At 41.5% G+C, this 21,915-nt stretch overlaps 5 protein-coding genes across 5 annotated transcripts; 4 read left to right on the forward strand and 1 right to left on the reverse strand.

The window, feature by feature from the left end:
* Positions 1-1,361: 1,361 nt before the first annotated feature.
* Positions 1,362-2,939, reverse strand: EAE97_000170 (uncharacterized protein; the record flags this gene model as incomplete). Its single annotated transcript, XM_038870680.1, has 1 exon — positions 1,362-2,939. One exon carries the CDS (start codon positions 2,937-2,939, stop codon positions 1,362-1,364), a length of 1,578 nt encoding a protein of 525 aa, XP_038738041.1.
* A 2,453-nt stretch (positions 2,940-5,392) lies between these two features.
* EAE97_000171 (uncharacterized protein) lies at positions 5,393-6,248 on the forward strand (the record flags this gene model as incomplete). The annotated part of the gene is made up of 4 exons (XM_038870681.1): positions 5,393-5,411; positions 5,500-5,677; positions 5,736-5,929; positions 5,986-6,248. The coding sequence occupies 4 exons, from the start codon at positions 5,393-5,395 to the stop codon at positions 6,246-6,248; spliced, it is 654 nt and encodes a 217-aa protein (XP_038738042.1).
* Positions 6,249-9,026: 2,778 nt separating this feature from the next.
* Positions 9,027-10,863, forward strand: EAE97_000172 (uncharacterized protein; the record flags this gene model as incomplete). Its single annotated transcript, XM_038870682.1, has 3 exons — positions 9,027-9,281; positions 9,342-10,382; positions 10,432-10,863. 3 exons carry the CDS (start codon positions 9,027-9,029, stop codon positions 10,861-10,863), a joined length of 1,728 nt encoding a protein of 575 aa, XP_038738043.1.
* Positions 10,864-11,413: 550 nt separating this feature from the next.
* Positions 11,414-13,600, forward strand: EAE97_000173 (uncharacterized protein; the record flags this gene model as incomplete). The annotated part of the gene is made up of 6 exons (XM_038870683.1): positions 11,414-11,556; positions 11,608-11,682; positions 11,733-12,269; positions 12,327-12,542; positions 12,593-12,876; positions 12,927-13,600. 6 exons carry the CDS (start codon positions 11,414-11,416, stop codon positions 13,598-13,600), a joined length of 1,929 nt encoding a protein of 642 aa, XP_038738044.1.
* A 6,482-nt stretch (positions 13,601-20,082) lies between these two features.
* On the forward strand, positions 20,083-21,057 carry EAE97_000174 (uncharacterized protein; the record flags this gene model as incomplete). Its single annotated transcript, XM_038870684.1, has 1 exon — positions 20,083-21,057. The coding sequence occupies one exon, from the start codon at positions 20,083-20,085 to the stop codon at positions 21,055-21,057; it is 975 nt and encodes a 324-aa protein (XP_038738045.1).
* Positions 21,058-21,915: the final 858 nt, after the last annotated feature.

The following is a 21,915-nucleotide window of genomic DNA, read 5'->3' on the forward strand; positions in this document are numbered from 1 at the left end:
CCCACTAGTTTTGAGTCTGCTGATCCGGTTCTGGTTTTTAGGGAACTTATCCTTCTATGGTATAGTATAGCATAGTATAGTATGGCACGAATCAATGCAATTTTGATGTAAAATCCCATTCCAAGATTCAAATTCCGATATTTCTGCAATTCAAAGTGCATCATTACTTCTGATAGTTCAACCCCTCCACCAATAATGCTCATTTAGAGGTTTTGGTATTTCACTTGATAAACTAACTTCAGATACTAGTTGGGATTCATGGCACATGCACGAAATACCGGGCCCGTAGCGCATTTTTTTAGTTGATTTACTCGAGTAGAGCTGCCTGGTTTCGTCGATGACGGGGATTTCACTTCTTGGCGAAAGTTAATTTTGATATCTGGTCTCGAATGTTCGATATATTGAAACGGGTATTTGGGGATTTCTTGGAGTCGTAGGAGATTTATACAAGTGGCTAGGACGGAGACAATTCTTTTCATTTTGCATTCTATGAATTTAGATGAGTTTTCCTGGTGATTAGGAGCATGTGTTGTGAAAGATATCAAAACTTGGTGATGGATTGAGAAGGGGGGGTGCCAAGTTGTGAGAAATATCGGTAATCGTCATGTATTGATTGTTGACAATCAATGGGATTTTACAATTACCATGAGTACGAAAAGAATCGGGTTCGGGCTCGATTAAACAGGCGTGAATGTGGGTCTACATAATCATCGCTGTAGTAACAAAGACGGCTCCTCTTCACTGTTACCACTAGGCGCTTTTCGATGTATGTTGTGATGTTCTCGGGGGGTTCCTTCATGGGAAATGCCTGGGTAGTGTTTAGATTAGCTACGTTTTGCAAATGACTTTCTTGTAGGAACCAAAGAACATTAGAGATTGCATAATGACTACCTGAATAACTTGTCTAATGACCTCGAAACTACGTACTCTCACAGCAGAATTCACTTGGCCAACTGAATGTGCACGCATCTGCATCGTCCCTATCTCGGTATACCAACCGGCGCTTTCGTAAAACCTCATGCTCTTCTCATTACCATCCATTAAAAGCAGGAACTGGCACACGAGACCAATGCTCAAGTCTGAAGTGCTGGATAAAGAAAAAACTCATGAACGAATTATCTTCAATATTCTATTTGCTCGGCATTTCAAATTGAGGCAGCTGATCCACATACCCTTCTCAATCTCACCCCCAGATTATGTAAAAACGACGTCAAGACCAATAACTGATGCAAAGATATATCAAAAACTCGCATTCCAATCTCAATGTCGATGTTCCTCCAAAACAAACCACCCAAATGAAATCAAATAGAATCAATCTCCATCTATCCCGGTTGGAGACTTTGCCTACTAACCACGCCCAATCAAGCAAGTCCATCCTTTCTAAACTTTCTCTCAATAAATTCAGCCTTAACCATTCTTCCAGTATAGTTGAAGAACCCAGCTTGCAATTGCAACCATTGTGTACTCCTATGTTTCTCCATCAGATACTCCAAAGTTTCGCAATCCTCTGCTGACCATATTTTATCCGGTCGAAGATGTCCCTGGTGATTTCCATGTCCATTTCCCTGCATACGTTCTTCCTGTTCCTCATCCTCATCATCTCTATCTTTCTCAAGTTCTCCATAAGACTTGCGCTTCTTCTTCTTTTCTTGTTTTGGAGCAGACGCAGCGGAAGCATTGGATTTGGGTTGATGGTAAGGACAATCTGGTGAGATGTAGATTTCCTCTTCTGTATCTTCATTGTCGACTTGTGCGGTACACTTGGTCTTCTTTTTCTTTTCGACCTTCTTAGGCTTTTCTTCTACCTCTGCTTTTTCCTCTTCGTCCTCAGTCTTTTCTTGTTCTTGCAAGACTTTGTATCTTGCCACCACTTCTTTCTTGCCGGTACCTAGTTCCCCAGATATCTCCTTCCAGGTCTTGTTTTCCTTCTTCATGGCAATGAGTTTCGAATCTTGTTCTTTGGTCCATTCATTTCCCTTGACAGGTTCTACCTTCTCATCCTTCTTATCGTCTGCAATCTCGATAGGTTCTTCGGGTGCTTTTTCCGCATCTTTATCAGTAATCGAAGGGGTCTTCTCTTTGGAATCTGTGGCTGTGACTGTGGTATCAGCGCTTGGTTCCTCGGGCTTAGCAGTGTTAGACTCGGGGTCATCCTCGCCTTTGGATGTCTCATTAACATCTTTATCTTGCTTCTTATCCTTGCCCTTGTCCTTATCTTCCTTTCCCTTGACTTCGACCTCGACGATAACGACTTCCGGTTCGGCTGTCTTGTCTTTATCCTTGTCTTCGGTGCTTGGGACTACAGCTATTTCGATGACAACATCAGCTTTGAGCTCTTCACCCTTTGGCTTTGACTCCTCAGACTTCTCCTCGACCACCTTCACTGCCTCTTCTTTACTGTCTCCATCTTTCTGCAAATTCAATACATGCTCACCCTTATCGTCACCATCGGCTTTCTTGACCTCAACCACTTCTTCCTTCTTCTCATCCTTCAATTCCTCCTTGCTTTCTGCCTTCTTCTCTTCCTTGCTCTCCTCCACAACCGTCTCCAATACCTCCTCTGAGATCTTCGCCTTAACACTCACCACCTCTCCCGCACTCCCGCTCCTACTTCTCCCATGCCCATTCTTCTTACTAACTTTCCTCACAACAAGCATTTCCACTTCTCCCACCATCCCGTCTTGTTCTCGATCCTCCAGAATAACAATATTTCTCCCTTTTTTATCTTTCGTGGCCGTTGCTCTGATACGACTATCATTTCTCTGGCGCGTGGCTGCAGGAACAACATTATTCGGATTGGGAGAATTGATGGAGAGGAGTGAACCGCCCAAAATCCAGTCTGTGAAGGAGACGTGAATCTTGCCCTTTGTTTTTGGTTTTGCGAGAACACTGGTGAGGGAAGGTTGAGTGGGAGTTGGTAATGGTGGTGGTGGCGGCATCTTGACTGTTGTAGAGCTTTATTTAGGTGGTTGTTTTGTTCGATTTCGATCTTGGGTTTTAGTTGAGATGGGAGATGGAAAATGAGATAACACCTGTTACTGCCAAAAGTAGGAGGATGAAAAGGATTTCTCGATTCACCTCGTTGTGTTGAACGGAGCCTAGTAAAAGTCGAACGGCGAATATCAACACAAGAATTGTTATCTCGATGATTATTGCAAGTGCTACTCTCTCCAACATCAAAAAGCGAGTCTCAATTTGGAAAATATTATGCGTTTTGATTGTTGGCAAGGTTGCAAAGTGAAAATGAGGTAGCTAAGGGAGAGAAAATTGAGAAGGTTATTTGGGTGGAAAGAATTATTTGCTCGTTACTGAGGCAATAAAGACGTCAATATTGTTGCAAAGATGAGACGGGAGTAAGATGTTTACCCAAGGCTCTTTTGTCTCTTCTTTGCATATGGTTGTTGTTGTGGTTGGAGGTGAAAAATAACAAGGGAGTAACAAAAGGTAAGTGGGAAAGGAAAGGTATGAAAAGATTGCTTGTGAGATTTTAGATTCTAAAATTGTATGGCTATCTTGTTATGGTGTTATGGTCTGAAGACATTGCCTGGGTGACCAGCATCATTGATTGAAGCTTTTGACAACAAAAATATCCATGCATCTTGTGAAGAGTGATGAAAGTGAAGTCTGAACATGAGTGAAAGAAAATACATAAACCTTCTATGAAATATATGGAGGTTAGGATCTTACCAATCACACAACAATCAGTTGCCAAACTTCAAGGAAGAGGATATAATATCTACAGAGAAGAAGCGGAGATATAACTTGGGACGACTACTTCATTGATGTCATGAAAAGCTGTGCGTGATGACCCGCATTTTCTTAGACTTTGTTGATGGTTTTTTTCATTACCTTAACATATTGGTAGTACTCTTAATCAGATATGCTAAATGAAGTATAACGCACCTATTCAAGAGGCCACCTACGAAATCAGATTACAAATGTGCCTGTCCGAAACCGAGAACTTTAATAACTATGTATTTTTTCACTTGAAGAGACACCTCAAGAACATGGCAGCACTGTTGAATGTAGAGGGTTATACAGGATGCATGTTATCAATGGAAAGAGACCGAGTGGAATATCGAGGGGGACAACTGAACACCATGGGTATGGCGAGTGAATGTATCTTATCATCTAGGAAAAGAGGCTCAAGTGATCCTACACCATCTCATTAAGAACAAGAGTAATTAAGGCAGCGGAAAATATTTCCAGTCAGCTTGATAATTGATGTTGGTCTCCAAACTCTCATCGCGGCAATTCTCCTCGGGTGAGAGTCAGCCCTTCGTGTGAGCCAGACCACCTTGAGATTCTAACTAATTCGTGTTTCCAATCTAGCAGTGCAGCGTTCGCAGCCCCAAGGTGACCAAACTCAGGAGTCGACTTCGTGCTTTACATATATCACAATTGCACCAACCAGTATGTAGAGCTGAAATATGAACGTATAATATTTTCGGACAATTAGAAAGAACTGATCTATAATGTATAGGTCCATGTCCATCGGAAACTTCTTGTCCTGCACGCCCAGTATGCATTCAGACTGTGATTAACGCGATCACTTTCCCAGCCCCAAACACATTATGCCCTACTACGCCCACAGTAATGGGGTACCCAAATTTTTGCACAGCTTGCGAGGAAAGATTTTCAACCATCAGCGAGACTGTCACTACAACCTTGGCTGCATGAGTGGTTTCAATAGTCTGGACTGTGTTCTAACAATGAATCCATTTTCAATGTGGAAATCCGTAGAAGACTGCTATGAAAAGCTCAAATCTGCAGAGTGATCTGGCTCATTGAAACTCAGGCCCAAAGATGATAGGGAAAGGGGGTTTTGTATCACTTTGGTGTGTATTGCCATGTCATGATTGTGGTTGTGATGAACTGGTAGTGCAAAAACATTTATTTGAAGTTCATAGCAAGGAAATAGATAATTTGAGCAAAGCACACGCGCTTTCGAACAAGTGGTCCAGTAACGCCAGTAATATCATCAGCAGCCCAGTCAATTGAGTCACTGCTTGTCCACTCGGATCACTTATTAGCACTCGAGCATACTTGAGCTCTATGAACGTGAATATCTGATCATCAGTATCACTTTAAGTGTCAACATACGTGTAATGACATGAACTGTATTGTATGGTAGTTACCTCAGCTAGGAATATCAGAGTACCTAGTAGAAATTAGAGGTGAAGCATTTAGAGTCAATGTCTTTCGCTTTACTTAGTAGTGCTAGCCGTACTTGATTGGATGACAGTGTAGCACGTGAATTCTCGCTAAAAGGTCCGAACTTTTCCCCACCATATTGCAATTTCGAAAATTTTGATTCCCAAATTTATCATCGACAAATCTACGCCAAACCTCACCATTAGAACTTTATCAATTCTACTGGAAGACTGTCATCATGTCTAAAATCACAGTCGGTATGTTATTGTCTTTCACTGTTCGCCAGGATGAATTTCTTCATTGAGAAAATCAATTGAAATAAATACTAACATATTCGCCTCATAGCCGGAGTGCGTACCAACGTACAAAGTCTTCTTGAGTACTCTCTCGAGACCAAGAAGAGAAACTTCCTCGAGACCGTCGAGCTCCAAATCGGCCTCAAGAACTATGATCCCCAACGTGACAAGCGTTTCTCCGGAACCGTTCGTCTCCCAGTCGTTCCCCGCCCAAACATGAGCATCTGGTATGTCCACGAAGTCGAATATTTATGATATGGGAGGCAAAGGCTGATTGAAGGATAGCATTCTCGGTGATCAACACGATATCGATCGTGCCAAGCACGGTGGTGTCGACGCCATGTCCGCTGATGACTTGAAGAAGCTCAACAAGAACAAGAAGTTGATCAAGAAGCTCGCACGCAAGTACGATGCTTTCGTCGCTTCCGATACCTTGATCAAGCAAATTCCTCGTCTCTTGGGTCCCGGTCTTTCCAAGGGTTTGTTTTATCTGTTCCCTATATTGCATAATTTTGACTAACATTTATCTTCACAGCTGGTAAGTTCCCAACCCCAGTCTCCCACAACGAAGATCTTAGCGGTAAGATCAACGAAGTCAAGTCCACCATCAAGTTCCAATTGAAGAAGGTCTTGTGTATGGGTGTTGCTGTCGGAAACGTCGAGATGACTGAGGACCAATTGATCTCCAACATCATGTTGTCTATCAACTACCTCGTCTCCTTGTTGAAGAAGGGATGGCAAAACGTTGGCAGCTTGACCATCAAGGCATCTATGTCTCCACCCAAGCGCCTCTACTAGATTACCCTTCTCTTTATTGAGCAAGTGGTATGTGGTGGGATTATTGCGAGTAGTTAGGTAAAATAAAAAAACTCAATACAAGCAATGAACGTTCTACAGCCAATCACATTTTTATTTCACTGAGTGGTATTGCGACTTGAGATAATGTAAAAGAAAACTGAATTTATTTATTATGATTGTAATCGTGAGCATGTTGATGTTCGACTACATGCGGCTTCTATTATATTCCGTCGCACACATCCGCGCACACTTACTGAATTGCTTTTATCCAAATCTGACTACCACATTTCCAGAGCTCATTTTCGAGATTCAATGTACAACTTGCGACCGCAGCTGTAATAAATTAAACAAGTGCCATTGCAAGAAAGAGATCCTTGGAAAAGCATACGTAATGCATAGCAAACGTTTTGCTGAATCTGAAATTCCAGTTGCTTGGCTCTAATGTATGGAGAACATGCAATGGTTACCTATTCATGAGCGAGTACAGCATGTTCTTAAGCTTGTATGTTCGGCAGCATGATAACTCGTTGCTATCAGGAAACCAAGGACGAAGACCTCAATAAGGACACAGCAAGCACAGCAGAGATGCTCAGAGTACAGAACTTCGAATATTCATCACTGTTGCACAAAATATTTTATGCTACGGAAATTTTACTAGCTATCAATCACATTCACTACTTACCAAGTATACACGACAGCTAGCTACAAAGCTACGTGTGTATGTATATACTGGCCATAATACAAGGGCACAGCGCAAATAGATTCATCATAAAAATCCATTTTGCAAGATCGTTACTCGATGCGCGCTTTCTTTTCATAAAAAAGAAATTGCATAAAGTAAGGTATGTAGAGACCACCCCACAGTCAAAATCCGATAGAATCGTCGAAGACGGCTGATAAGGAAGAGTGTTCACCTTCATTCAAGGGGGCCGGGAACGGAAGAAAACCCAACTTTTACTTCGAAGAAGTAAAGGATAACCCTCAGCAAGTCGCCGTAGCGAAGCCCCCATGTAAATGTTATAAGTATTAATTATAACCTCTACTGATGATGAAGAAGAAAAGAAGAGAGTCTCCGGGAGGTGAGCGAGATATTTATATTGAAAAAAAATTCGTTAGCTTTTTTAGCGCGCTTTAGGGTGCATTTTGCCCTATTTGCTCAGTGAATCGTGCACGTGATCCATTTAATTTTTGTGACTCTGCTATCACGTTTTGTGTGCGCCGAACTGTGTAACTCCAAGATATCATTTTTGGTCCTCAAACACATTTTCCCCGAACCACCAGCAAAAAGTAAAGATCAGCCTCATACACGGGCAAGCATTCACATCATCATCCACTTCCGAGTCCCGAGTGAGAGGTTTCTCCATATATTGAAAACTCAGATAACTGCTTGTCAAATATATCTGCCTACTAAGTACCTACTAGGTAGTAGTGTCAATCAACCTCAATTGTCTGGAACTCCAACCCCAAACAAACTCCTCTATGTCAATACCAAAAGTATGCCGAGCTGCATCAATTCTTCCAAAATGTTACGCAAGCTTTCCCAGCTCTTTCATCCTATTTATCCTCTACTTTTCGTTTCTGCATCACGATAATGTTCAACGGTGATGCTCCATCTGTCAATGGACACCTGCGTTGACATAGTATGCTCTTATCCGTTCTTTCATTGTGCAATTCATCTCAGTATTTGGTCCGATTCTCTCTATTCCATCCATAGCTCTTTATAGAGTTTCGATGAGGCCATCACAAAGCCAACAAACGAGCATGGTTCACACCTTCCCACAGCTTCTTTGTGCCTTGTGGTAACAGAGTATGCTCAGTCGCTCTCACATTGGTTTGACTCGTGGATTTGGCCTTTAGGTGAAATTGGGTATGTACACCCGAGTACAAAGGCACCCAGAAATTCTTCTACTCGTGCGGCCAGAAAGGATGCAACTCCGGCGCTGGGTTACTCCGTACGGAGTAAGCAAATACCATATGGATATCCATTTAATAGACCCAAATCGTACTTAAAACCCCCCCTCTTTTGGTTCCACGACAAATAATCGGTACACAACACCCGGGCTCCTCAATCCTTATTATCAAATTTGTCTTGGCTATATATTACCATTTACTTTTACTACTTTTCAATCTAGAAGTTCTGGGGATTTTAGTTTTTTTTACGATCAATTGTCTAGCGTCATCGAATCCGCCATATCAATTACTCATTTCAGGCATAAGATACTGCATGGATTGGGTGATATGATCGCTTAGACCCATTTCCTTTTTTTTGCCATCTCTCACGGTCCAGTGAATCGGTGAACTTGGGTTACTAATGGCTTTTGGGCCGATCGACTTATTAGTAAAAACTACATATACACATACATATTTCCGGTGTAGGGGTTTGATGTGACGCCCTTTATCTTGACGACGCACGCCTCTTGTACAAGCACACCATACTTGATTTCCTTCCTTTTAATACGGCATATTATTCTTAACATCCAGGATCCCGCACGTTGTTATTTTTCGAGGAGCCTGACGACAAGTTATCATCCCATATACCCACGATCTTTTGAATTTTCAGTTTAGTTACCTACGTCAATAAATGGATATCGAGAAGAAAAATATATCTTCCCTCTCTTCTATACATGTAACAGAATTTCGCAAACCCAATTACGGATCCGTTGTTGTGCTTTGACCACTATCACACTGGTGGCGAAGAAACAGGAGAAGCTTAGTGAAGGTGCTCATCAGTTTATGTGAGAAACAAGCCTCACATAGAAAAATTTGAATATCGATAACATGACAATGGATCAAAGAAACGGTGGCTCTGTTGGGGATCTTGAAATCCCATTGGAAGGTGAACGTCAAACCTCCGGGCACATCAGTCAAAACAGCAATGACAACCCCCACTCTTTTTCGCCTTTGGGGGATTCGTTAGAAGAAGCTCCGGAGGTAAGGATCGAAAGGCTAGGTAGACAAAGGCCAGAGGTCTTCAAGTCACTATGGGCGGAGATTGGATTTGTATTTTCAATTTCAATGTCACAGGTGCTCACCGTGAGTTCTATCAATCTTTCCCATTCTTGATCCAATTCACAGACTCTGACAGTGAAAAAGGAATACTTTGTTTCTGGCTTCACAGTCATATTGCCCACTCTGGTCGATAGTCTAGGAATACCATCGGCCTCGGCGACATGGCCTGCCAGTGCTTTTTCGCTCACTCTTGCTTGCTTTCTTCTGGTGTTCGGCCGCTTATCAGATATGTATGGATCGTTTCCAGCATATGTAGCAGGTTTCATTTGGCTCGCTTTGTGGAGCCTGGTAGGTGGATTTTCAACTGATCTTATAATGCTCAATTTCTGTCGGGCATTGCAAGGCCTGGGTCCAGCGATGTATCTACCTTCAAGTGTAGCTCTTATCGGCATCATATATCGACCAGGCCCACGGAAGAACTTGGTCTTCGCAATTTATGGAGCATGTGCGCCGCTGGGGTTTTTTGTGGGAATTTTCTTCGCTGGATTGGTAGCTGAGTACACAAAATGGGGCTGGTGGTTCTGGATTGGCTGCGTTTTTGCAGTCATCACAGCTATCACGTCTTACATGACCATTCCTTCTGACATTGCCAAAAAGCGGAAAGTTCGCGAGGCACGCCAGGGCACGGATGATCAAGTGAGAATGGATTGGTGGGGTGCTGTTTTCATTGTCGTGGGACTGATTCTCTTTACTTTCGCCATCATCGATTCGGCCCATGCACCGAATGGCTGGAAGACGCCCTATATCTACGTTTTATTCATTGTCGGGAGCTTGTTGCTTTTTGCCGCTGCATACATCGAGATCCACACTAAGCAAGCTTTGATTCCGAGCTCTTTCTTCAAAGTCCCCTCCATGGTACCGCTTGTCTTTGCACTTTTCTTGTGCTACGGTTCTCTGGGAATATTCTTGCTTTATGCCACATTCTACATGACTGGCGTCATGGGTGGTACCCCGTTACAGCTTGTTGCGTGGTATGCACCAATGGCTTTAGGCGGCTGCATAATTTCTACACTTGGTGGCTTTGTTCTCCACCTACTGCCAGGAACAGCCCTTATTGTCACAGCTGGAGTAGCCTGGATCGTTGCACCTTTGCTATTTGCCATTGCTCCAGCTGGCGCCAATTATGTAAGCTTTCTTCAGATATTTCTTAATCAGATGCTGACAAATTATACAGTGGGCGTACATATTCCCAGCAATGATATGTGCAACAATTGGTATCGACATAACATTCACAGTGGCTAACATATTCTTCACTACTTCCCTATCAGAATCACAGCAAGGTCTTGCTGGCTCCATGGTGATGCTCATTCTACATTTGGGTATTGCGGTTTGTCTTGGATTTTCAGATATCATCAACACTTACACTTTAGATCGTCTGGGCCTGAGACAAAGTTACCACGCAGTATTTTGGTTCGAAGTTGCTTGTGCAGGTGTTTCATTGATAATAATGGCACTTTTTGTCAAAATCAAGAGAGCAGAGAGTGAATTGACTGTCGACGAAAGAATGGCAGCAATGAATGACATGCAATTAGATCAATCGACGACTGCAGCGAGAAATATGGGTACGGATAGTGCAGATGTTGCAGATGATGGGAAGTTGAACTGATTTTTTACGCGTCAAAAAGCATGCTATATATCTGGATCTATGAATTTATGCGAAGTTAATACCCTCAGGTCGTTGGATTTTAGGCGTTCGTGGATTAGAGCAAACTGAGCAAGAGCAAGAGCAAGAGCAAGAGCAAGAGCAAGAGCAAGATGAGGTAGAATAGAAATACACTACTCTATTGTTTTCCTATGATTTGTTTAAGCAATACCTCGAAATATACGTCACTTGGCCAAGAATTAATGGTCTTCAATTCTAGAATGATGAGAAATCTTTTGATACAACTTAAAACCTGTCGAGGGGATGTTTCCCGGCAATCGCTGACATATCGATCCCAGCTTTTCCTCATACAGCTAGTGTCCGGAATCACGGATCTTTATCTCATTCCGACATTCTTCAACCTCGAACGGTCAAAGATGCTTGTTCACCCTGAGATGGCTTTCTTCTCAAATTCAGCATCAATCTCATTGAAAACGGCATGAGCAGACATTCCGCTGCTCACGAAGCTTTCTACCATTCATCCATTCAATCTCATATTTAGTTGAAGACCAATATGAACCTTCCGGATTCCGAGCCCTCCGCTAGTGTTGATAGCGACACACCAATTCCCACTAAATTGAGGCGCTCATGTGAAGCATGCAGGACATCCAAAGGCAGATGTTTACCAAGTATAGATGATCCTACTCGATGCGCCAAGTCAGTCACTTGTAAATCACGGGAATCTGAAATTTATTAACATGTCTGTAGATGCTCAAAAAGTAAGAAGAAATGTGTGTTCTTGGAAACGAAACCTCGACCTAAGAAGATGAGATCTTCTAGAGTGCAAGTTTTTATTCTGTTCATTGGAAACTCCAACGCTGACCAGTGATCAGGCGAGTTGCAGAGATGGAGCAAAAGCTTGATGGAATCTTGAATCTTTTGGCAGCCAAATCTCAAGCAGAGTTTCAGCCTAATTCAACCTCAACACCTGAATCTCCCCAAGAAAATATGCCGTTGGATCTATCAGAGATCGAGCTTTCTTTTCCGTTACTACCAATGGACAACACGAGTAGCAAACCATTCCAACAGATGTCTTTGTCTACACCTCCAAATCTTAATTACGGTGGCTTGAATGATGTCATTTCGAGGTGCATAGTCAGTACCAAACAGGCTGATGAGGCACTGAAGGAGTTCGCTAGTAGAGCTTCAGCCTTTCCGTTTGTGCTCATCCCTCCGCAAGCCTCTCTAGAAAGCTTGAGGCATGAACGGCCCATTCTTTTGCTTGGAATTCTTGCAAGTACAAGTCAAAACAATATCCCCGTGCAACATCTTCTTGAAAGTGAGCTACGTGAGACAATCAGTAGCCGCACAATCATGCACGGAGAGAAGAGTATTGACTTGCTACAAGGAATACTATTGTACCTCGCTTGGTAAGATATAATACCTTTTTACACAGTTACAAAAGCGGTTTGGTCTAACCAGTCTAGGTATCACTATCACTATAATCCAGAGAAAGAGAATCTATTTCAGCTTACCCAAATGGCAAATGCTATGGTGATTGATCTTGGACTTCACAGGCCAAAGCTTGGTGAAGTACAAACGAGCTATTCGAACACTCTTGGCTTTGAATGCCCAAAGAAATTCACCCCAATTCAGATAGAGGAAAGAAGGACTCTTATTGGATGTTTTTGCCTGACATCATCGTAAGTCTACAGTCTTCACGTGGACTGGACGGTAATTAATATTATTATAGAATGTGCCGCAGTCTGAGGAAACCCAATAGTCTCAAGTATCACGACTATATAGAACAATGTTGCCAAGTATTATCGGAGGTCAGCGTAACAGAGACAGATCGACTGTTGCCATTTTTCACAAGAATTCATCGACTTGGCGAAGAGGTCAATGACGCCTTTGATTATTCCAATCATGGAGAGCTTTCTGAGCATGATACCGTACGAATTGAGATGTTCAATAGAACTTTGTCTCAACAATTCCAGGATATCCAAAGATACTTTCCTGCCGAAGCTTGGAGCAATCGTGAGTAGCCTCTCTTATGTTGCGGATTTGAATTGTATTGACATACATAGACATACTGAGAGTATCGTATGCACATCTCCGTATCTATGTTGCGGAAATCAGTCTTAATGCCATTTCATCGGACTCACATCAATTTATGACAACTGCGTCATCAAATCGAACCTCCTGGTATCATTCTTCCTCACGAACAGAAATGTTGATCCGTTGTCTACAGGCCGCTAAGGATTATCTCGATATGGTGTTATCTCTCACATCCTTGGAGTTCTGTCGTCTTACCGCGCCGAACTACATAGAATTATTCTACGCCGTCCTCATCCTTGGGAAATTCACCGAAAACTGCGATTCCCCGTCCCTCGACACTGACCAGGTCCGCCAAGCTGCAAGCCTCCGCTACTACCTTGATTCCCTGGACGAGAAACTCGAAAGCCTCCTCGTGTACAACAATGGCCAAGCTCAACCAAATAGTGTCTGGAACATGAAACTTCTATGTCAGGAAATAAAGAAGTGGCACATGCGAATAGTTTCTGGAGTTCCAGGTTCCGAACAGTCAATGATTAATGGTGTGAATATCTCATTTACACACATCACACCGTCGATTCAAGGGCTTTGTGGCCAACTTCTCACTTCGATGGCGGATTTTAGACCAGGGGGAAGTTCGGCGTCGGATGGAATAGCTGATTGGATGGCGTTCATGACTTCTGAGAATAATGTTAGGTCGGGGTGATGTGGTAAATTTATTGCAGAAATAGAATGAGGACATGGGGTTTCACTGCTACTTTAATGCAGGGGGATTATTTGGGGGGTTTTCCCAGGTGGAGAAAAGGGACAGCATGCTCGTTTGAATTATCGACACACAAACAATCTCTCAGGCTTGTTTTGTGTGATGGCGTCGTCGGCATCATGGCGTTTGCATACTATAGATTGTGGCATGTATATGTATATGTATATATGCGTATGTATATTAGACTGGAAATGTTTTACAATATTGGAGAATTAGTATTAGTATCTACTATCTAGCGTTACATATTTAAAATCAAAGAATGATAGGTATTAATACCCAGACATCACCACCACCACCAGTTCTCAATCTTTCTTTACATACCTATTACTTACATATTACTTGGTATGTGAGAAGGAAACTGTATGATACATTACTGGTTCTGTGGTGGTGATGAATGTTTACTGTTTACTGTTTACTGTTTACCCCTGTGGTGGCAAAGTTAATATTCCGGACGAAGATAAATTCAATATAAATCCCCATACAAATTTCTATTTCATACATTACAATATTAATATATATATTCATTAATAACGAATAGAGCTCTTCGTTACTAACAAATCAAATCAATTCTTTTTACAACCCGTTTATTATTGAATTTTGATTAAAAAAAAGAAAATAAGGACCTTAAAAGGTCTTAGAGCTTTTAAGATTTTTGAATATTAGAGTTAAGAGGAAAATGGACGGAAAGGTATATGCATAGAAGGTTAAAGAGATAAATAAAAGCTAAAGGGGAGAAAAGGAATGAGTGTAGGAGTTAAGGGGTAAGCGGAAGGCATTAGCCAAAAGTTTAAAGGGGAGTAGAGTCCTTTCGGTAAATTATATTATATAAGGGAAATCTACAAGAGAGCTTTTAAGTGAAATTATAAGCTATACCATTATGCTATGTAATACAGAATGTATCATATAAACAAAAATATAATCTAATTTCAATCTATATATGAATAAATTTGAATTTAATAAATAAAAGTATAATAAAAAGATTAATAATCCTTAATAGATTCTAATTAAAATATCTAAAAGAACTTTTCTATTCTTTTATTGAAATCTAACAGGAGATTAATTTAAAAGGAAAAAAAGAGGAAGAAAGGGGAGGGGGGGTTGAAAAGCAAATAAAACCTAAAAGCTTTCTATTTGACAAATAATTATTACCTTAGGCCGAAACTTTCAATTAATCTTTTAGAATTCAAGAAATTCATTAAGAATTTATTAATTAGAATAAGCTTTATAAGGTATGGAGATTTAAATTGATTATATTAATACTTTAAAAACGATTTATTCAATACATAATGAAGGTATTGTAGAATTTATGGCAATTACGAAAGGATCACTTCGTCAACCACGGATTCTGCCACCACAGGGATACTGTTTACTGTTATGTTATGTGATGTGATGTTATTTTATGATATATTATGGGATATTGGATTAATTTTACCTTTACAATGATTTGAGGATGCGGGATCCGGAGTGGGTAGGTGGGTGAGCTGGTTGAGGTATTGAGTAGGTTGGTACTGGGTAAATAGATAGATAAATACGATTCTCTGAATAAAAAATTTATACATAGACTCAAGACTCAAGATATCAATGAAATGCGAAAAACAACATATAAATACACTAACAATCAGATGAAAAAAAGAAAGAAAGAAAAAAAAACTTTCAAGTATATGTGGGTGTGCGAATTTTTGGGTACAGGTATTGATTTTATTTGTACTGACTTCTCAGCTTTCATCGTGGCTTGATTTGGGCGTGTGAGATGTAGGTATTGATTGCTCGGTAGTTTTGTTGTTTTGTTTTGTTTTATTTTACTTTTGATGTTGATGTTGATGTTGATGTTGATATTGATATTGTGGAATGGAATGGAATGGAATGAAATGTTGGGTTTGGGTTGAGGGGAGGGGATGAGATGGAAGGGGAGGGGAGGGGATGTACCCTTTTCATTGAATGGAGATTGGATTCGATTCGATTCGATTACTGTAATGCAAATCGTATAATCCGTCCTAGCTACAATCTCAATTTCAATTATAAATACTTTGACATTTTCTCCTTTTCTTCTTTCTAATCCACATCTTTCCTAATCCACATTCCTGTTTTTCCCCCAATGACCTCACCTCTCACTCCTCACCCTTCCACTCCTACTCTCATCACCACCCCCATACTCATATTCATACTCGCCTCTCCGCCACTTCTCCACTCCATCTCACCTCACCTCACCTCGACCCAACAAACCAAATTTTACAAAACACTCCCGACAATTTCCTCGTACCCATATCACATGCCAGATAGTGATTCCCACGCAGGCGGTTTGGGTGTAGACGGCAAGGGGACAGAGTTTGGCGAGCACTTGGAGGGTGTGGGGACAGGTGTATTGGTATGTGTAGCTAGGGGGAGGGGGGGGAGTTAGTTTGTTTTGGGGGGAAGTGAAGTGAAGGGGAGAGGAGAGAAGAGGAGGGAAAGACTTACTAGTAGCACATTTTTAATTGAGAGATGGTTTGAGGATGTGATAGATGGGTTGATAAAGTAAGAAGAAGGAGGTTATCTTAATTTTACAATTCGACTTCTGCTCGAATTTGAGATATCGTGAGGATCTGGTAGGGAATACGTGCATATAAGTGGATGATTTTCCCTAGTATAACAGCAGCAGTGGTAGTATATCCAGAGTTTCTGGTATGCTCATCTGATTGTATACAAGCCAGCTTGCGCTTCCATACAATTTTCGTTTGAAGCATACCCTCGTGATTAAATATGATTCCAAGGTTACTTGATATCTTTCAAGCTTTGTCCATCATGTCATATCATATCATATGCAGCGTATTCCTTCATATAATCCAAAACTGAGATATCATTTCATATGAGGAAACCTTACATGCTGTTTCAAGACCTCTCATTGTCGTGCTTTTGCCTGAAGAAAAATTTGCTACTTGCAGTTATGTCTGCGTATTTGTAGAGATGTATGCAAGTATGTTTTGGGCCGGAAGTATATCTGATCGGCGGGTTGCACAAACATATGTATCTCAAAGACAGGAAGGAGAAAGATTGGATGAATGGACTTTTTTGTAGAAAGATTGGGGGCTGCTGAGCCGCTCACTGGAGGGTGCATGCTATTCGAGGATGAAGGCACGGCTACTTGCCGCTGAAGAAAAGGAATACGTCAATCTGATTATTTGGCCTGGATGTTTTGTTTGGCTTGGGTTCTCTTGGGTAGATCCGAAGAAGATTGCTGCAGAAAGCAGATAAAGCAAACGGACTAACAAGCTTTCGTTACTGGAGAGTATGGCTAGCCTTATTGAAGTACATAAGCTTCGCATACATATGAAAAAGGTACGATAAGCAAGTCGATTCTTTCTCCTCATCCAAGAAAAAGGAGTCCAAAAAAAAATAGGAGTAGCGAAGTAATTTCATGCAAGTTTCCTTGACCCCAAAACCCATCTACCAAAAGCAGTCTGAAAGAAAGCAGCAAGCATCATCTAGAACCTCATTCGGAACCTTGCACAAACCTGAAACTCGCGTAATTTCCTCTCTGAAGAGTGGATCTACACCGCTTCTTTCCTTTTTGAGTGATTGAACGATGAGGAATAGAATGAGATTTTTTTCCTGGTTGGTGAGAAGGGTGGCTGCATATTTCATGGATGGAATTGTGAATTGTGTGTTGGTGCTGAGGAAATGAATGTGCTGGCACCACAGAGTGAATAGTGAAATGATAAAATGATGAATGCTGTACAAAAGATGGAATACTTGGACACTTGGATACTTGGATATCGTATGAAAGATAGATCCCTACTTATTTATTCACAACTATTTGTGAATTTTATGATGATTTTCCATTGGACAATTGATGTTGTTTTCGAGGTACCTAGATTTAGAGAGAGGGATGGATATACTAGGTACATTGCAAATCGTGATAAATGTAAATGCGTAATGCGTAATGCTATCCAGTAAGAGCGGTGAAGGGGAGACTTTAGCCTCATCTTCTATTTAGCTAAACTCATATATCTAACTTGCATATGCATAAGGTGATGAAGCCAGTCGGAGAATTTCCATCCCAACGATTGATATCCAACTGGTGAAAGAGCAAGCTTCCTCTGTACTATTTATGGCTACCTGGTACCTTGACGCTCCTAGATCTGTTGGTTGTTATTGGTCTGGAATTTGGATGGCGATTTGTTCATGTAGAGGATAGCTTGTAGCTTGTAGTTTGTTGCTTGTCATCTTGTAGAAGGTTCTTTTTTTGGAGATTCAGTTCCTTGCAGGTGAACCCATGAGTGCAGTATCTAGGTTCTGCTCTTTTGCTGTATCGGAAGCTAGATGGCGAGATGGCTATTCATATAAATTTGTGATAGATGATATAAGGTAGAGGGCTCGCAGAAGAGAACGATATCAGGTTTCATTATTTACTGTAGATGCGTTCTCGGAATCGTATGAATAAACGTGAGGATATACAGTACTAGTTATTCCTCTTCAATGTAGATATTGTTATTATCACATCAACCCTTTATAGCCGAGGTGACCCCACTACATACATAACAAGAATAATAATGATGTTACATAGTAGAAGTAATACATTCATCCACCGTGATCCATTCATATATCCATACGTTCACATATTAATCAATCCATCCTACATATCATACATATCCTTCATCTACGCACCAATATCACAATATCAAAATGTCAGACCAAAATTATTCTACCAGTCTGTCGTGTACATCGTATTGAACGGGAACTCTCTAGCTTCTTACCAAGATATCAGCCTTTCTCCGTCCCATTTCCCATTTCCCATTTCCCTCTCACTTCCCACTCTATCTGTGCTGCCACGTATCTTTGCAGGTCGCTCCATCCAACGCCAAAATATGCAAGTACAGGCGTTCCGCATCTAAAAGATCGTAGCTTGTGCATGAAACCCTCCAACTACATTGCTGCACGACGGGGGAGCGATAATTCCAAGTGTTTAAGTGTGTCGGGGTATTGCATATTACTTACATTTCCATTCCAAAAAGAGAAGAGGTAGCTTCCATCGTCAAAACCTCTTTCTTGACCTTTTTCCCCCTCGCCATTTCTGCAATTGCATCTCTTCCAACTTTCGAGATCTTTCACGAATTCCAATTTCCTAGAATGTTGTATGGTTCCTAAAAACACAAGATTCTTTTTGATATTTTTTCTTGTATACGCTCATTTTCAACTGGGAACAGCAATTCCCTCTTCTTTGAATCGATTCAATTCGAGTCCTCTCTGGTTTTCCTTTTTGCCGTTGTTCTCCCACATCAACATACGAAAGCTTCCTTGCAACATTTCTTCTCAACCCCCTCCCCTCTCCAAAACATCATCTGTACAAAACACATCTGAGAGACGTCCATCGGTCACCGCCTCTCGTGTACAAAGACATTCTGTTTCAGGTGCAATTGCGCCCATTGAAAAGGGAGTCGAAATGTTTTGTACTCATTCAAATCTCTCTCTTGAAGGATTGAAGGGTTCTCGGTGATTTTTCGTGTGTTGAGCCTACTACTAGGAAGGCCAAGTACACTTGCAATTGGCTACCAGGTCGTTATTGCTTCACATTAGTGAGAGCTTAATTGTATTATATCTGGTCAGTGAATGGGTCAATTGTTTGAATTGATGTACCTACTACTCCTGTTGATTTGGGAATATTTTGTTTGGTTGAGAATGTTTTGTTCTGACGAGTTGTAGTATACTTTTTGTGTGTAATGTGGATATCGTCGTTGATTGATTCATTCGACGTTGGGAAATATACTAATTAAAATTAAAATTGTCCTCTCAAGAAGTAAAGACGAGAGAAACAATTCAATCAGGTTGTTCGGTCCTTTCGATTCTCTGTCTTTAATTGATTCACTCGGCTGGGCGAATCCATCTTCTTCACACTCTTTAATTCTCCACGATATTCGATTTTTATTTTGCGCCTTGTCCACACACAATCAAAGCATTTGGACACACTCGAGTTCCCATAGGAGCGACTACAACATTGTGAAGATAGGACTGGAAGGACGTTTACTGAAAGGAGGTGGTCTGAAGAATTTTTGTTTATTTGGGGTTGCTGAAGTGAATTCGAATTATCTGGACTCATTTGGATCACGCTCGCTGTCGAATTTTGCAAGACCTTGTTGGATACATCACCGGATCGTGTCGTCGAAATCTTTGCTGGATTTAACCTCTCTCTATATACGAGTCCACCAGAATATCCTATCACTGGTCCTGTCCTGTTGAATTGGTAGTTTATACTGCTTTTAATTCTTCGCGGCGACGCGCTCTCTCTCATCACGCAACCAATACTATATTGAGCCGATACAAAATCCAGCAATTGACTCTATCATCAGTCTTCTTCAACAGGAGCCTCTGTTTTTGCCTCTGGATCTTTTGAACAAATTTTCAGGTCCAGGTCCACTTCCACGCAATTCCATAATTCACCAATCACCACAATGGCATCCTCAGAGGTCGACACAAAGTTTCTTGGCCAATTTGCCAAAAACATTCAATTGGACCACCCACTGCTGGCTCAAAATTTATTCCAGATTTTGGGAAATCTTACCATGCTCTCAAAAATGGTTGTGAAAGCGCGAAAACTGAGACGACTCGACACAACCCGTGATACGAAATCCGTCGAACTATACACTCGAATCATTTGGTACGCGAAAGAAGGTTTGAAAATTCTAGAGCAATACGTTCTACCTCTAGTGGCAGGTTTCGGAGAGTTAAAAGTCCTCGTTTATAAACTGAGAGCGAGTTATTATCATCTCTATGTTCTCTTCCACAATACTCCTGCGATCACTCTCAGAACTCCCAAGATCTCTACTCCACCTGGTTTGACATCTCCACGCTATAAAGAAAAAGGCAAAGGGATCGACAATACCCCACCGCCAGACCCACATCGTCCATCCAGTATCCAACTTACCCACGCTCTCGAAGGCGGACCCGTCGGCGGACCGCCCGGTCTCTCCCTTCCACCTCCAGATATCACAGGGAGTTTCCTCATCCCCGCTCTCGATTACCGTCCCTTCGCAACGCAATGTTTCGAAGACGCATCAATCCTTGCCGATCGCCAATTATGGGGTTCTCACCCTCTGCGCCTATCTGCAAAAGTCGAATATACAGCATTTATATATGATTGTCTGGATGAAGCGAATCGGTCGAGAGAGTTGGCCCGGAAGACGATTAACGAAGTCTATAATGCGGATGAGGGAATGGACGACGATATGTTTGAAGACGCGGCAGAATTAGTGAGTATTCTGGGGAAGATGATGAAGAGGGGTTTGAGCACAGGCACGAGCGCGGGAACTAGTACCGTGGGGGCCAGTGGAAGTGATGAGGGTACTGTGAGAGGAAGGGGAGGGGAATTGGAGAGAACACCGAGATTGCATGGCGATACATTACCGCCGATGCACAACCCGATATGAGATGTTTCGGACCAATGACGAAACTGCACTTTTGGACCGTACTGCACTGTCATCTTCCGAAATTTTACTTCTTTGCTCGCCACGCGAAGTTTCATGAATGATACCCACTCCCGATTCGAAATAAACCAGATCCGATATTCAACTCCCGCAAATTCGAAAACGAAACAAACACCCAAATCAAACCAATCCAAAGAAGAAGAAACACAAATCAAAACACAAAATATAACCAGGAGGAAAATGAACCGCATTTAGCTTTGTTTGATTAAGCTACTACAAAGACTCTGCGCACGTATCTTTATGTATGATAATGATGATGGTGATGAGAGAGTGGTGAGTATGGTATATTTGATACGAAAGGAGAAGAAGTACATGTACGATTGATCGTTTTTTTTGTTGAATGATTGAATCATTATATACCCACGAATACGAGTGATGTGATGGGCATTGATACTGGCATTTGAGTGTGAGTGGGAGTGAGAGTGTGTGAGAGTGAGGTGGTGGTTTTGTTAATGAGATAGATGATAGATAGTTGAGTGGAGTTGAGTTGACCTGGAGGTTGGAATTGGGCTTGCTAATATAATAATGATGATGATCTTGAAATGAGCGATGAGCGATAAGTTGGTGAATCCATGTGTCTGACTCGCTCTGATCTGATCTGGGTGAATTGATTTTCTGGTATGAGGGAGAGAAAGAGAGGATAGTTTATGAGTTGATTATCTAGGTAGGTATCTTCTTAGTTTATGAAGCTTTGGTGTGCGGATATGAATGCGTATGTGTGTATCATACCATATCATAACATATCATAACATCTCTCTCTCACGATTGATAAATTGATGCAGCATTCGAATATGTACATAT

The sequence above is a fragment of the Botrytis byssoidea genome (genome assembly GCF_014898295.1).
Source record: "Botrytis byssoidea strain MUCL 94 chromosome Unknown BBYS_001, whole genome shotgun sequence".
NCBI classification, from domain to species: domain Eukaryota; kingdom Fungi; phylum Ascomycota; class Leotiomycetes; order Helotiales; family Sclerotiniaceae; genus Botrytis; species Botrytis byssoidea.